The following is a 16,998-nucleotide window of genomic DNA, read 5'->3' on the forward strand; positions in this document are numbered from 1 at the left end:
CACCTAGTCGGCTTGGGGATCCAAACCAGCAACCTTTCGGTTACTGACCCTTAACTGCTAGGCTACTTGCCGCCCACTACTCATGTTAATAAGCAGATGGATAAGAAGCCTAAACTTGTAGTCTAAACACAAGCAGTATAATAGAAGTTGGTCCACATTGACCCCTGTAATGGCTTTCTTTGCACCCTTTCCCTACAGTTTGTTCAATTGATCTGTTAATTAACTAATTATGTAAATATTGACATGTCGTCAACATTGTCATTGGAAACACTAGTGACCTGAAATTTCTGCAATTATGTCCTATAATTTGTTAGATTTTATATCCACAGTCTCATGTAGTCTGGCCGGTGAAATGTCCCACTCACATTATATTGACAGAGTAATCAAACAATTAACCAAATAGTATAATATATATAGTATAATATATATGTTAATCAATCACTCAGCCAATCATCACCATTTTGACACGTGACAATCACATGAACATACGTTTTCATATTTGTTACAGTTATGAAATGTTATATGAAACAAAACACTTCCCATCAGAATAGCATTACACATACATAGCCTAACGTTACTGGTGGACAAGGAATGTATGAAATTACATATTGAAAGCGGAAAAGCTGAGAAAGCGCACACACAACTCTGCTGGCGCGGTTATTTGGTGCACGTTACCAGTGAATTAGGACATGGTTTGCAGCTCGATGGCCAGTTTGAGAGGAGGGAGAGCGTGAATTGTGTTGCCTAAATGAGATTAAAAAAGCGGGTGGCTTCTGTTTGTTCCAAAAAGGCGTCGTATCGGCACTGACAGCAGTGTGAATATCGGCGCAGAACGACGAGGCCAACTCTCACGCTCAGCTACACCGCGAAATGTTGACGTCTATTCTGGAGATTCTTATCCTACGGATATGTCTTCAACAGTGCGGTTTTGTACACGGTAAGTAGCCTAATTTGAGGGCAAATGTTTATTATCGTGGCATATCTCAACGTGACGGTACAACAATGCGTTATGACCATTGCACCTGCCTATATGTTGTCTTTACACAGGAATGAACGCGGCAATGCCTTGCTTTCGTTAAATGAAAATGGTCCAAGACGGACACTCGGGCAGCCTGTTTTGCATTGTGCGCTCACCGTATTTATTATTTCAGCAGTTGCCTATAAACGCCTACGTCTGAGTGAAAGAAACGCTTTAATAATTGCGTTTAGCCTTTAGAGGAGTCGGTCATAAATGCAGCCAGGCAAAAGGCCCTCGCCTGTGTTTTGTGTAGCCTACGCCATATGAAAAAGAGTGCATACTATTTTTAACTGGGCAGTTTGGTTACAATGAACCTGAAATTGATATGGCTGTGTTTATTTGTAAACTTCTCCTCTCCGACATTCGCTCTCAGTACAGGATTGTCCCCCAGTGATTTGATTTATTCCTGAAGATGATTGGGGGGGGGGGCAAGCAAGCTTTCAGTGGATTGGTATGGTGTCGACAACGCTGGGGCGGCGTAGCAAAACTGCATTCTCTGCTGGGGTGGTTACGTCCGTGATTTATTTGGGGGGTCAAAGATTCGGACATGTTGCAGTAGAAGGGAGATCCCACGACGTGCGAAATGTGCATGAGGGCATAGTCTGAGGGATTGTACAGTTGGGATATAAAGTACTGTGGGGGCGCACAAGCAGCTGGGGATACGAAGTACCCTGGGAGAGAGAGACGGGTTGAGTTTCCTATGCTGGGGCAGTAAAGAGAGCAGATCTCCCAAGGGTGAGTGAGTCTCTCCCCCCCCCCCCCCCCCCCCCCCCCCCAATTGAATAGGCCTGAAGAGATGAGTTGAATGAAGGTGGATTTTTTTGCAATTATGGCCACGGTGATCAACTTCACTGATGGAGTGGAAATCCCAGAAGAGGTTGTGGTAGTTGCAGTAGCAGAAAAATATTTGGGTGTAAGATTTTCGTACAGAAGATATACAGGAAGTTTAAGGGGTTCGTTCTGTCCTCTCAGGCTGGTGGCCTGGTGTAGGGTCGGTCGTTTATGGCCAAAGTGGGATGGGGTGGTGTTTTTTGGGGGATAGTCTGTAGGTGCAGGTTTAGATGGTGGTGCAATTTAAGATTTTCCCATTTATTTTTGTGGCAATGTGCTATCAGCACTCCGTCCTGCAAACAGTCTAGTCTGCCGGCGTTCAAAAGACCAAGGCCATGCAGACCGAAATGCGTCAGAGTTGTCCGTTTTTAATATTTCCATTGAACATGCCATACAAATAAAGACATTTTAATTAATTATATTAAGTGCCTTGGTCCTGCTTATTGACAGCTTCTAGTCTACTGCAGTCACACACATAATATTTATTTGGGGATTCCTGTTGGATTGTGGTGAAGGGCAGTTAACTGCTCTGCTATATTACCCTATCCATGACTTAACCCATTTGAAGTGTTTTCAGAGGTTTGTTATTGACCATGAAGGGGATAGATTTTTGCCCTAGCCCCTAGTATCTTCTGATTGGGGGAGTTAAGAGACCCGACACTGAACATTAACACGCATTGCTTGCGGTACGTTTTTGGAAACATAAAGAACGTGTCTTTTAATATCAGTCAGAAATTGTATTTATGTGTTTAGATTACTACACACTAGAGGTCGACCGATTTTATGGTTTTTCAACACCGATACCTATTATTGGAGGACCAAAAAAGCCGATACCGATTTAATCAGCCGATTTAAATAATATATATAATAATATATGTATGTATATGTAATAATGACAATTACAACAATACTGAATGAACACTTATTTTAACTTAATATATTACATCAATAAAATCAATTTAGCCTCAAGTAAATAATGAAACATGTTCAATTTGATTTAAATAATGCTAAGCGAGGGACGTTTGAAGTGCGCTAACTAGCTAGCCATTTCACTTCGGTTACACCAGCCTCATCTCGGGAGTTGATAGGCTTGAAGTCATAAACAGCGCTTCTGCCTACCACCGCTCAGTCAGATACTTATGGATACTTGTATGCTCAGTCAGATTATATGCAACGCAGGACACGCTAGATAATATCTAGTAATATCATCAACCATGTGTAGTTATGATAGTTTTTTTTAATAAGATAAGTTGCTAGCTAGCTTTATCTTGGCTTACTGCATTCGCGTAACAGGCAGTCTCCTTGTGGAGTGCAACGAGAGAGAGGCAGGTCGTTATTGCGTTGGACTAGTTTACTGTAAGGTTGCAAGATTGGATCCTGCGAGCTGACAAGGTGAAAATCTGTCGTTCTGCTCCTGAACGAGGCAGTTAACCCACCGTTCCTAGGCCGTCATTGAAAATAAGAATGTGTTCTTAACTGACTTACCTAGTTAAATAAAGGTATACAAATAAATATATATATATATATATATTTTTTTAAATCGGCAAATCGCCGCCCAAAAATACAGATTTCCGATTGTTATGAAAACTTGAAATCGGCCCTAATTAAACCAGCCATTCCGATTAATCGGTCGACCTCTACTACACACCTATTATATGGTTAGTGTTCACACATGGCCATATCTCCACGTTACATCGCTTGTTTACGGAAGACAAAGGCGGCCACCTGTGCTAATTAGCTATCAAACTGTACCCAAACCGGCCACACGCCATCGTGCGCAAATTGATATGCAGGTTGAAATATCAAAACAAACTCTGAACCAATTATATTAATTTGGGGACAGGTCGAAAAGCATTAAACATTTATGGCAATTTAGCTAGCTAGCTTTAGGTTGCTAGCTAATTTATCCTATTTAGCTAGCTTGCTGTTGCTAGCTAATTTGTCCTGGGATATGAATGTTATTTTACTTGAAATGCACAAGGTCCTCTACTCTGACAATTAATCCACACAAAACGGTCAACCGAATCGTTTTTTTGTCATCTATTCTCCTTCCAGGCTTTTTCTTCTTTGGACTTTATATCAAATCAAATGTATTTATATAGCCCTTCGTACATCAGCTGATATCTCAAAGTGCTGTACAGAAACCCAGCCTAAAACCCCAAACAGCAAGCAATGCAGGTGTAGAAGCACGGTGGCTAGGAAAAACTCCCTAGAAAGGCCAATACCTAGGAAGAAACCTAGAGAGGAACCAGGCTATGTGGGGTGGCCAGTCCTCTTCTGGCTGTGCCGGGTGGAGATTATAACAGAACATGGCCAAGATGTTCAAATGTTCATAAATGACCAGCATGGTCGAATAATAATAAGGCAGAACAGTTGAAACTGGAGCAGCAGCACGGCCAGGTGGACTGGGGACAGCAAGGAGTCATCATGTCAGGTAGTCCTGGGGCATGGTCCTAGGGCTCAGGTCCTCCGAGAGAGAGAAAGTGAGAAGGAGAGAATTAGAGAACGCACACTTAGATTCACACAGGATACCGAATAGGACAGGAGAAGTACTCCAGATATAACAAACTGACCCTAGCCCCCCGACACATAAACTACTGCAGCATAAATACTGGAAGCTGAGACAGGAGGGGTCAGGAGACCCTGTGGCCCCATCCGAGGACACCCCCGGACAGGGCCAAACAGGAAGGATATAACCCCACCCACTTTGCCAAAGCACAGCCCCCACACCACTAGAGGGATATCTCTAACCACCAACTTACCATCCTGAGACAAGGCTGAGTATAGCCCACAAAGATCTCCGCCATGGCACAACCCAAGGGGGGGGGGGGGGCGCCAACCCAGACAGGATGACCACATCAGTGAATCAACCCACTCAGGTGACGCACCCCTTCCAGGGACGGCATGAGAGAGCCCCAGTAAGCCAGTGACTCAGCCCCTGTAATAGGGTTAGATGCAGAGAATCCCAGTGGAAAGAGGGGAACCGGCCAGGCAGAGACAGCAAGGGCGGTTCGTTGCTCCAGAGCCTTTCCGTTCACCTTCCCACTCCAGGGCCAGACTACACTCAATCATATGACCCACTGAAGAGATGAGTCTTCAGTAAAGACTTAAAGGTTGAGACCGAGTTTGCTTCTCTGACATGGGTAGGCAGACCGTTCCATAAAAATGGAGCTCTATAGGAGAAAGCCCTGCCTCCAGCTGTTTGCTTAGAAATTCTAGGGACAATTAGGAGGCCTGCGTCTTGTGACCGTAGCGTACGTGTAGGTATGTACGGCAGGACCAAATCAGAGAGATAGGTAGGAGCAAGCCCATGTAATGCTTTGTAGGTTAGCAGTAAAACCTTGAAATCAGCCCTTGCTTTGACAGGAAGCCAGTGTATAGAGGCTAGCACTGGAGTAATATGATCAGATTTTTGGGTTCTAGTCAGGATTCTAGCAGCCGTATTTAGCACCAACTGAAGTTTATTTAGTGCTTTCTCCGGGTAGCCGGAAAGTAGAGCATTGCAGTAGTCTAACCTAGAAGTGACAAAAGCATGGATTAATTTTTCTGCATCATTTTTGGACAGAAAGTTTCAGATTTTTGCAATGTTACGTAGATGGAAAAAAGCTGTCCTTGAAATGGTCTTGATATGTTCTTCCGACAGATAAGATCTAAACCAGGCCAGAACTTGTCCGTGTAGACCAATTTGGGTTTCCAATCTCTCCAAAAGAATGTGGTGATCGATGGTATCAAAAGCAGCACTAAGGTCTAGGAGCACGAGGACAGATGCAGAGCCTCGGTCCGATGCCATTAAAATTTAATTTACCACCTTCACAAGTGCCGTCTCAGTGCTATGATGGGGTCTAAAACCAGACTGAAGCATTTTGTATACATTGTTTGTCTTCAGGAAGGCAGTGAGTTGCTGCGCAACAGCCTTTTCTAAAATGTTTGAGAGGAATGGAAGATTCAATATAGGCCGCTAGTTTTTTATATTTTCTGGGTCAAGGTTTGGCTTTTTCAAGAGAGGCTTTATTACTGCCACTTCCAAGCTAGTCGGAAGACTTCCAGTTTGGTGTGGCGCCATTTCCGTTCCAATTTTCTGGAGGCTTGCTTCAGAGCTTGGGTATTTTCTGTGTACCAGGGAGCTAGTTTCTTATGAGAAATGTTTTTAGTTTTTAGGGGTGCAACTGCATCTAGGGTATTGCGCAAGGTTAAATTGAGTTTCTCAGTTAGGTGGTTAACTGATTTTTGTCCTCTGGCGTCCTTGGGTAGACAGAGGGAATCTGGAAGGACATCAAGGAATCTTTGTGTTGTCTGTGAATTTATAGCACGACTTTTGATGTTCCTTGGTTGGGGTCTGAGCAGATTATTTGTTGCAAATTTAATAAAATGGTGGTCCGATAGTCCAGGATTATGAGGAAAAACATTAAGATCCACAACATTTATTCCATGGGACAAAACTAGGTCCAGAGAGTGACAGTGAGTGGGTCCAGAGACATGTTGGACAAAACCCACTGAGTCGATGATGGCTCCGAAAGCCTTTTGGAGTGGGTCTGTGGACTTTTCCATGTGAATATTAAAGACCAAAGATTAGAATATTATCTGCTATGACTACACGGTCCGATAGGAATTCAGGGAACTCGGTGAGGAACGCTGTCCAGGAGGCCTGTAAACAGTAGCTATAAAAAGTGATTGAGTAGGCTGCATAGATTTCATGACTAGAATCTCAAAAGACGAAAACATTTTTTTTTTTTTTTTTTTTAAATTGAAATTTGCTATCGTAAATGTTAGCAACACCTCCGCCTTTGCGGGATGCACGGGGGATATGGTCACTTGTGTAACCAGGAGGTGAGGCCTCATTTAACACAGTAAATTCATCAGGCTTAAGCCATGTTTCAGTCAGGCCAATCACATTATGATCAGTGATTAGTTCATTGACTATAATTGCCTTTTGAAGTAAGGGATCTAACATTAAGTAGCCCTATTTTGAGATGTGAGGTATCATGATCTCTTTCAATAATGACAGGAATGGAGGTGGTCTTTATCCTAGTGAGATTGCTAAGGCGAACACCGCCATGTTTAGTTTTGCCCAACCTAGGTCGAGGCACGGACACGGTCTCAATGGTGATAGTTGAGCTGACTACACTGACTGTGCTAGTGGCAGACTCCACTATGCTGGCAGGCTGGCTAACAGCCTGCTGCCTGGCCTGCACCCTATTTCATTGTGGAGCTAGAGGAGTTAGAGCCCTGTCTATGTTGGTAGATAAGATGAGAGCACCCCTCCAGCTAGGATGGAGTCCGTCACTCCTCAGCAGGTCAGGCTTGGTCCTGTTTGTGGGTGAGTCCCAGAAAGAGGGCCAATTATCTACAAATTCTATCTTTTGGGAGGGGCAGAAAACTGTTTTCAACCAGCAATTGAGTTGTGAGACTCAATGGCAATTGGCATCTAACTTTTGTCATGACGTTGGCCTGGGGGTGTAGGTTTAGAAATCATAAATACCTCTTCCCCCCCCTTTTGTCCTCTCTCTACCCTACTGAGGTTACATTTGCAAAACCCTTGGTTAACATAGAGATTCTGGGAACATCAGAAGGTGGGGGGAAATGAACTATATTCTGGTAATCCGACCAATGGAACATATGTGGTGGTACTTAATGAATATGGTGTCAGTTCGGTTGTCATCTGAGACATTCTCATCAATGATAAGATGACAAACTCTACAGTGGAAAGTCTACACATCAGAGTTATCGGATTAACATGGAATTGTTGTTCAATTTAAATGTTTGAATATGAAATTATTTGTGATGGGATGAAATGTGATTTTAGCTTCTGTGAGATTTGGGTTTTCATAAGATAGGCCTCTACTCAATCAGTGGCCTGCCCCTGTGAAGGGACATTGGCTACAAAACTTTTCAAACACGCCCTCCTCTCCCTTCCTATATAAGCCGTTGACGACAATATAACCATCTGTTCCGAGGATGTAGGACGACGGTCCTATGTCAGAATGGTTCAGATAATAACTACAGAACGAAGCCAACATCAGCGTGAGCTTTGTTTACGAATGGTATGAACTTTGAACTCTTATTCACTACAGAAGTGATACCTCCTAGCCTTTGAGTTAGCAACAGCAGATGCAATGAGGGTTAGGATGGAACAGACAGAGTATCCCGTCTATTACCCAATGACGTTACTACAACGTCTCCAATTGACAACCAGAGACATTCTTCAAAGGACTCGGTTTGGCAACACGGCCTTCCATCTACCATCAACCTAGCGAAGCGCAGCTCAGAGTAAATATTTATTGCATTCTCCTTTTCCAAATGGGCTGTAATTTAGAATGCATCAGATACTGTATTTACGATAGCACAGCTTCTCCCTGTGTCCCTCAGTCTTCCTGCTCTTTCACTCAAACCCAGCCCTTTTCCTTTGTGTAACAAGCTGTCATATCTGTTCCGCCCGCTAGGGACGTTTTCCTGTATGACGTAATTTGTAATCAAGTTATGATTTAATTATGTGTATGTGTAATTCTGTGTGATTAGTTAGGTATTTAGTAAATAAATGATTAAACCCAATTTTGTATTGCTGATTCAACTTGTTAGCCAGCGTTCGTGCAGATAACTAGGAATTTACAACTTTCAGATGAGACTGAATTAAGATGAGGATTAATATTGACTGCGATTGATGTAAAATATTACTCTGTCTTTAAGAGTTTATTCGGAAGATAACCGCTCTATAAATATTATTTTGTGGTGCCCGACTCTCTAGTTAATTACATTTACATGATTAGCTCAATCAGATGATATTAATTACGGAGAAACTATTTTATAGAATAGCATGTCATATCACTTAATCCGGCATAGCCAAAGACACGACACTTTCATTGGTGTATTACTACAACAGTCCAGACCGAAGTTCCTTTCTATCACCCACGTGGGTATAACCAATGAGATGGCACGTGGGTATCTGCTTCTATAAACAATGAGGAGATGGGAGAGGCAGGACTTGCACAGCGTCACAAATAGAACTGACTTCTATTTTTGCGCTTGGCAATGCAGATGCTCTTTGGTGTTCGCGAGCAGTGTGGGTGCAACGTACGCGAATGGTGTGGTCAGCGTGCGCCCAACTTGTGTGTAAACGTAACTGGGAAGGAAATATAGTTATTCAACTGGAGGCGCACAGCTTCTGGATCTATGCACAACCGCTACAGTAAGTGTATATTTATTTGAAACATTATTTCTCACCGATGAAAGGGAAGGGGCCTAGTTTGAGGGGGCGATTTAACTTTTCTAAACTTTAAGACTGTCGGATTTGTAGTTCACATGAAGACAAATGTGGGCGAATGTAATTGCTAAAAACCCTACATACGGATAAGGGTTTTTGAGAGCTGATTTTGAACCACTGTGAAAATGACATTTGTTAGTGTCAGCTGAGGGACTTTTGTTGCGTCTCACACAGATTGTTTAATTTCTTTGTATTGAGTGAGACTGTATGCAAATTAGAGATTGGTTCGTTGACATAATTAAAATGGAGATATCTCCCTGTTTATTTTGATAATGAGACCAATAGTGCTCAAAGGCACGTTGTCACCTGGCTGCCACAGAGGGTGGGGCTACAGACAGGAAATTAGTATTGTCATGGACAGACCGATCAAATCTAGGCTTCAACCAATTAGATATGCAAAATGGGATTGATACACCTTTTTAAAAATGTTTTTTTAGTACAAAAAAAAAAGAAGTCTATGCCTGAAGCATATTTTAATTTCAATATTTGCTCTAGTTTTCATTATGGAAACAGGTTTGTTCAGTATTTAACAATGACTAGAGTTATCTGATTTCACAATAACATCCATCTGAGACACAACATATTTTCTTGGAGTGTTTCTCAGGCTTACACAATTGCAAACACTTGATGAGAAGCCTACAATTCATGTAAAACTGGTGAAGTATGAGACAGTGATCTTTAAAATGCCAATAGGATTCAATAGGCCTATTTCAAAGTTTGGTTGGTAGGTGAATTCCCTAACGTATACTTAACAGAAATATAAACGCAGCATGTAAAGTGTTGGTCCCATGTTTCGTGAGCTGAAATAAAATATCCTATAATTTTTTTCACATGCACAAAATGCTTTTCTCTCACTTTGTGCACAAATATGATTACATCCCGGTTAGTGAGCATTTCTCCTTTGCCAAGATAATCCATCCACCAGACAGGTGTGGGAATCAAGAAGCTGATTTAAACAGCATGAACATTACACAGGTGCACCTTGTGCCTGGGACAATAAAAGGCAACTCTAAAATGTGTTTTGTCACAACGCAATGCCACAGATTGCTCAAGTTTTGAGGGAGCATGCAATTGGCATGCTGATTGCAGGAACGTCCACTAGAACTGAATTGACTGATTTCCTTATGAACTCTAACTCAGTAAAATCATTAATTGTTGCACTTATTTTTGTTCAGTTATAGCCTATTTGTATTAACACTGGGTAAGCACAAACCCGCTGCCCCAGGCTTGCTAGCATGTTCACTATTTAGTGAAGCAACCTCAGCACAAAATGTGGTGCAGTAGCAGAGACATCTGATGAGTTTACTCCTGGTGAACTTTGCTTGCTCCGTATAACAGATGAGCAATAGTACCTATACAGTTGACAGTTGTATTCACATGATTCAGCCTCATTGTGTGTATGTGTAACCAGTGTGAAATGGCTAGCTAGTTAGCGGTGCATGCTAGTAGCATTTCAATCGGTGACTTCACTCGCTCTAAGCCCTTAGTAGTTTCCCATGCTCTGCAAGGGCAGCGGCTTTATTGGATCGATGGGTAACGATGCTTCGAGGGTGACTGTAGTCAATATTCCGGTCTCTTGGTCAAGCCCAGGTTGGGGCAAGGAGAGAGATGGAAGCAACGCTGTTTACATATGATTATACTAGTCTCCATTCATTTTGTTAAATGGTCCCCCTGTCCCCTCAGGACAAGCCTTATTATTCTGGAGATGGTTTGGAGGTCATAGGTTAAGCTCTAATGTAATCCACTCCAGTATCACTGCTGCTGCGCACCGGTCCTTACCTTTAGCCTTGAACTATTACTGGAAGGTTTTTGCATTACTCAATGCCACTCATGCCATCTGTAGACTGTGTAGGCCTGCAGCCATATCAGTGTCTTGTTTGGTAGTACTGCTGAGACTTATGCAAATGTCCACACTGCAAACACTTTGTTTTATATGATCCTCTTGATTGTTCTTTGGCATTTTACCTCATCTGTTTGCGCCTGATCTGTTGGCTTGTTTAACGATGTCTATCAGAAATGGCACCTTATTTCTTATGTAGTGCCCTACTTTTGACTAGAGCTTATGGGGCTCTGTTCAAAACAAGTAATGCACCATTTAGGGAATAGGATGGCATTTCGGACTTATAATATGACCATTGCCCAGGACAATTAGCACTGTCCCAGGCAGACGATTGTGCTGGCGGTGTTGGCCTCCCAGCACGAGGTCTGTTAGTTCCCTGCTGCAGAAGGATCCCATGCTGAGGGGATGATCACTGAGGAGCAGGGGTTATTGGACATGGTCTGGCTGTACTTTCTCCTCTCTGCACTGGCTAGTGGCTTGCTGACAAGTTTCACTGTGGCGGGCTGGTAACAACCCTAAGCAGGTGTACCTTCAGCACAGTGTGTTGTCAAATTAACCAATTGACGGTCATTTAGAATTGAACTCTTCTTGGCTGAACGTGTCTGTATATTAATGGTTTTTTTTTGTTTTCTGTGCCCTACAAACACCACCCAGGTTCGAGGCCTTTCTATTCAGTGACAAACCAGATGGAACATATTTGCATTCCTTGAGGCCTGGAGACATGTACACTAGTTATGCATGATGATGGTTTTGAGTTATCCAATATTTAGTTTCTTTTTCCTTTCTTCCAGGATCAAAGACAGAATGTGAGCCCAGTCAGTTCCAGTGTGGGAATGGTCGCTGCATCCCGTCTGTCTGGCAGTGTGACGGGGATGAGGACTGCTCGGACGGGAGTGACGAGAACACCTGCGGTGAGGGTGACACACATACACACACACACACTCTCTCTCTCGGTTCTGCAAAATTAAGTCAGATTGGTGACAAATCGGTGACACAGCCTACTGCGTTAGAAAACAAACCTTGCTATTTTTTACATTTAACTAGGCAAGTCAGTTAAGAACAAATTCTTAATGACACTGATGGCCTACCCGTTTATAAGGGATATAATGAATCACCGATAAGTTTTGGGCCACTATTCAGATACTATTCTGCTACTTTTTGGGCGACCTGACCAAATTCACATTGTAATGTGAATTATAGATCTGTCATTCTCATTGAAAGCAAGTCTCTAAGAAGTGGTAGATCTGTTCTATGTGCACTATTTCATTAAGTTTCATTTTTGCGTCTTTTACTTTTGGTTTTGTACATAATATTCAAACAGGGAGCTGACTGCTTGACGACTGATGCTGCAGACCTAATGGGGCAGAGAACCTTTGGCCCTCAGTCTACGGCTCCGCCAGGCTGACTAGAACTGGACGCAGCGAAACTAGAACGTCTTAAGGCTCAGAGCCTAGTGCTGATAACTCTGGAACTGACAGGGAGAAACTGGTTCCATTGAGCCTAGCGGGGCAGGAGCCTGATGACCCACCTGGGCTAGGGACTAAGGACTGACAAATGCTGGAGACAACAGATCTAGTGCAGCTGGAGACCAATGACTTAGTGCTAGGGACTGAGGGCAGACTAGGGCTTGACTAGCAGAGTATCCCAACTGGGAGGAGAGGATGACTCTGCAACCAGAACAGGCTTCATGGCACCGGCTGCCTGTGGCTCCACGACTGGAGTGGGAGTGTCCTTAACTGTGGCTAATCGAGGAGCTGGTTGAGGAGGGTGCAGACCAACTCTGGAATTGTCTTCATCTGCTTGGGAGCTAGGCCGCTCTGGGGTGCACAGGTGGGCCTAGAGGGATGTCGGTCGGGAAAGTGGCTGGACCACCTCGGGTGGTACCTCTGACGCTCTGGCAGATATGACACAGGCTCCAGCTGGCGGGGCCTGGAACAATGAAGATCTGTTGAATAGATGGGCCACCTCGGGACAGTGGGTCGTCCCGTGGAGGTGGCGAAAACTCAGGCCTGGAGTAGTCTCTCAGGAGAGTAGCCGGGCCGACTCTGGGAGGACCGGCAGTGATGGCGCTCCTGTGACGATGGCTCTAGCCGTGGAGGCCTAGAGTGGTGGTGGTCAGGAGAGTAGTGGCGTCACTAGTGCTCCCGTGGCGTTGACTTAGGCCGGGAGGTCCTAGAATACGCCCTCTTGATCTCTTGCTGGTAGTGACGCAGGTACTCATATTCTCTCATCAGCTCCCAACTGGTGAGGGTGTGGTCACTCCCTGACCACTGAGGAGGCCTGGAGCAACTCATCTTCCTCAGGTGCATGACGGCTTCGTGTGGGCTGAGGTGGGTAGTGACAGGCGTCTCATACATAACTGGTCTGCATCCTGGGGTGTTTAAACAACTCCTTTTCTGGGTACTCCAACATCTCAACTATAGCAGATCAGAATCCGGTGATAGGACCATGTAAAAAAACAAAAAAAAAACTATTGGTCGCTAAATCCAGAGAATTGACGGACTATGGGGAGAAGAAAAAATGTAAAATGTTGGTCACTATAGAAGGACCATGTAAAAACGGTCGGCTGTGAATGCCCTCACCTGCTTTGTTCTGGTTTGGTTCTGCCCTTTTTTATACTGCTGTCCAGTTAGAACATGATGTTGAGGCCCATCACTACTCTTCATAGTCACCACCACACAGACACAGCTGTATCCTTTTGAAGATGTTTATGATTTTAGTAATCTAAATGACTTAATCTTATTGAAAAATATGGGTTTATTAATAAAAATAAAAAGGGATAAATAACTTAGGTGCTGGATTTTAGGCCGCAGCAACTGCCACAGGGGGTCCGTTCAGAACACGAGGATGCAGTAGTTCCAGTTCACGGATTTAATGAAGATCCACACGGATTTAATGAAGATCCACACATATACACCACTCTCTGATACTAATTGTGTGGTATGTAGCTGCACACACAATAATATCAGAAAAAAGTAATTTATTTTAAGGAGGTAAAATAAGCAGGAGAGAAACTGATTGATCATAAGAATGGAAACTACAGACTGCCTGAGGTCCTGCCTGGTTGGGTTTTACCCTAAATCCCGGGTAAGAAGGCTGCTTATTGGCTAATAAATTTGATGATTGCTGTTAATTTGTTCCAATAGGAAAACCAAAAGAAAGTTAGGGAAAGGAGGTAGATGAGCTGGCTGTTATTACTCTTATTGTTGTGGTCATTTTGATGCACGCACAACATTCAGACATTCATGTTATTGTCGACAATAGAAAGTCCTCAGAAACATGCGTCTTCTCACTTCGGATGATGACAACTCTGACCTGAGTGGGCGGGTGCAGTGCCCAGATGCGCATTTCCAAGTACTCTGACTGGTTGGGAATGGCAGGGGTATGATTGGTGAGGGTTAATATAGGTAGGCTGAGCAGCCAAACTAAAGGGACTATGAGGGGAAGTTGGGTAGAGAGGAGCAGGAGGGGAGGGGGGGGAGAGATCATGTTCTTATTTAAAGCAAGTCTAAGAAACGGTAGATCTGTTCTATGTGCACTATTTCTACGCTTCCCCTAAATGTCATTTTTGCATCTTTTACTTTCGGTTTTGTACACCAGCTGAAAATACAATAATTTTGGTTATGGAAAATATATTTCAGACTTAGCTGGTACAATGATTCGTTTCATAATGACTGCTTGTTTTGTCACAAACCGAAATTAGGCAAACTGTTGGAATTTTAGCAGCCAGGAAATGGTGTGATTTCTTCATAGAGAACCTTTTGAAGTGTGTGATTGTAATGCCAGAACCAAAGTGAGTGTACTTAAAAAATATGGGCTACATTGCCTCCCTAATCTGACAGTGGAAGCACAGAACAATTTGGTGGTAGATGCTTAGTTTCCCTTATGGTACAGCTCAAGTGCCTACATACATACATACATACATACATACATACATACATACATACATACATACATACATACATACTCCAAAGCCATACATCATTCACACACACACACACACACACACACACACACACACACACACACACACACACACGTCAGCTCCGACAGATCCAGCTCATGAGCTCTATCTGCAGTAGATTTTAAAATATGTATGCGTTTATGCAACAAATAATATTGATTTGTTCTCTAATCAAACCGATTCATTTCAAACTCAAACATATTGTTTGTTACTGTATCATATCGGAGCTCATGTATCTAGATGTGTATTGAAGGGGAAAGATGCACATCCCTACTTATCTGGGCCCCGTTGGTGTTGGGGCTGAATCCAGCAGGGCTAACATGACCTGGTGCGAGTGGCAGCGGTTACGGAGAGCTGAAAATGGCAGTGACAGAGACGTGCAAACGAGCCCCCATCTGGGCAAACAGTGTTTCTCCTTGAATCTCTGTGATATCTGGGTCATGGTGGATGAGATTGAGGGAAAGGAGGGGTTGGCATAGAAAGAGATGTGTGGTGCGGTCTCTCAATTAAAGCTGTGCTTACATAAGTCTGTTTAGGGCTATATAGAATTGGTTTGTTTTAGCGCGATGTGCCAAATGCATATATCGCAAGAAGCTAGGTTTTTCTTTTTTGTTTTCATGCGCGTTCTGTCTTTTGAATCACGTCTCCTTCACGCCATCTGCTATGTGCACGCCCCTCCCCCTGCCTCACACAGACAGCAAGCCCCTCCCCCTGCCGCACACAAACACCAAGCCCCTCCCCCTGCCGCACACAAACACCAAGCCCCTCCCCTGCCGCACACTGACACCAAGCCCCTCCCCCTGCCGCACACTGACACCAAGCCCCTCCCCCTGCCGCACAGACACCAAGCCCCTCCCCCTGCCGCACACACACCAATCCCCTCCCCCTGCCGCACACAGACACCAAGCCCCTCCCGCACACAGACACCAAGCCCCTCCCCCTGCCACACAGACACCAAGCCCCTCCCCCTGCCGCACAGACACCAAGCCCCTCCCCCTGCCGCACACACACCAAGCCCCTCCCCCTGCCGCACAGACACCAAGCCCCTCCCCCTGCCGCACAGACACCAAGCCCCTCCCCCTGCCGCACAGACACCAAGCCCCTCCCGCTCACAGACACCAAGCCCCTCCCGCTCACAGACACCAAGCCCCTCCCGCTCACAGACACCAAGCCCCTCCCGCTCACAGACACCAAGCCCCTGCCGCTCACAGACACCAAGCCCCTGCCGCTCACAGACACCAAGCCCCTGCCGCTCACAGACACCAAGCCCCTGCCGCTCACAGACACCAAGCCCCTGCCGCTCACAGACACCAAGCCCCTGCCGCTCACAGACACCAAGCCCCTGCCGCTCACAGACACCAAGCCCCTGCCGCTCACAGACACCAAGCCCCTGCCGCTCACAGACACCAAGCCCCTGCCGCTCACAACAAAAACGAAAGATAACGTCTTTTTTGACAAGAAGCAGTTTAAAACTTGCTATTTGAGGTTTGGTCCAACAGAATCGATCATATGGAAACCCTTAGACATTATTTTACTGTAATAGGCGAGGATTTAACCTTTAACGATACCCGTTTTATGTACCAACTCTCAATGTAGAACAAGGCAGACCTTATTAAAATGAGAGTATCCACGAACATGTGGAAAATGAATGCTCCGTTTCTTAGCATTGCGGTACTGCTAGCATCATTTTAGCCACAGATTATGTGCTAGCTGTCTAGTCTGTTTTATATAAATGTGCAATGACCATAAAAATACTTATTTATGAGGAATTGGCAACTCGTTTTCATTCTGAGAAATAAGCATTTTATCCCGGTAGGCCACTTCAATATCTAAACTATGTTTAAACAGTTGGACAGGAGGGTTCATCCAAAACTTTTAAACTGTTCTACCTTGTTAGCAAGAAAATAGATACAAGTTGTCGAGTCTTGAAATATAACAATTGGCTACTCTCTAGCACGTGGGATTGAGACCTGTGTCCATGTTCTGTGATTCCTGCTACAAGAAGTTGGCCAATACAAGTGGATGTGCATGGTTTTGGTTAAAAACAAGAATGGCGTAGACAAACCTGAAAGCCAGATCAGGGATTA

General features: G+C 44.3%; 1 protein-coding gene across 5 annotated transcripts in view; it reads left to right on the plus strand.

Annotated features, from left to right (window-relative positions):
• Window positions 1-516: 516 nt before the first annotated feature.
• Window positions 517-16,998, plus strand: part of LOC109892457 (very low-density lipoprotein receptor) — a 34,783-nt gene continuing 18,301 nt past the window's right edge. For 2 of the 5 annotated variants that reach the window (XM_020485004.2, XM_031826353.1), the window contains exons 1-2: window positions 520-937; window positions 11,739-11,858. In XM_020485004.2, coding sequence (XP_020340593.1) covers window positions 871-937; window positions 11,739-11,858 — 187 coding nt within the window. In that variant the 5' untranslated portion in view covers window positions 520-870. Of the gene's footprint in view, window positions 938-11,738; window positions 11,859-16,998 lie in introns of all 5 variants that reach the window. The other 3 variants (XM_020485007.2, XM_031826352.1, XM_020485005.2) reach the window with 3 other exon arrangements.

Source organism: Oncorhynchus kisutch, linkage group LG6 (genome assembly GCF_002021735.2).
Source record: "Oncorhynchus kisutch isolate 150728-3 linkage group LG6, Okis_V2, whole genome shotgun sequence".
Taxonomy (NCBI): domain Eukaryota; kingdom Metazoa; phylum Chordata; class Actinopteri; order Salmoniformes; family Salmonidae; genus Oncorhynchus; species Oncorhynchus kisutch.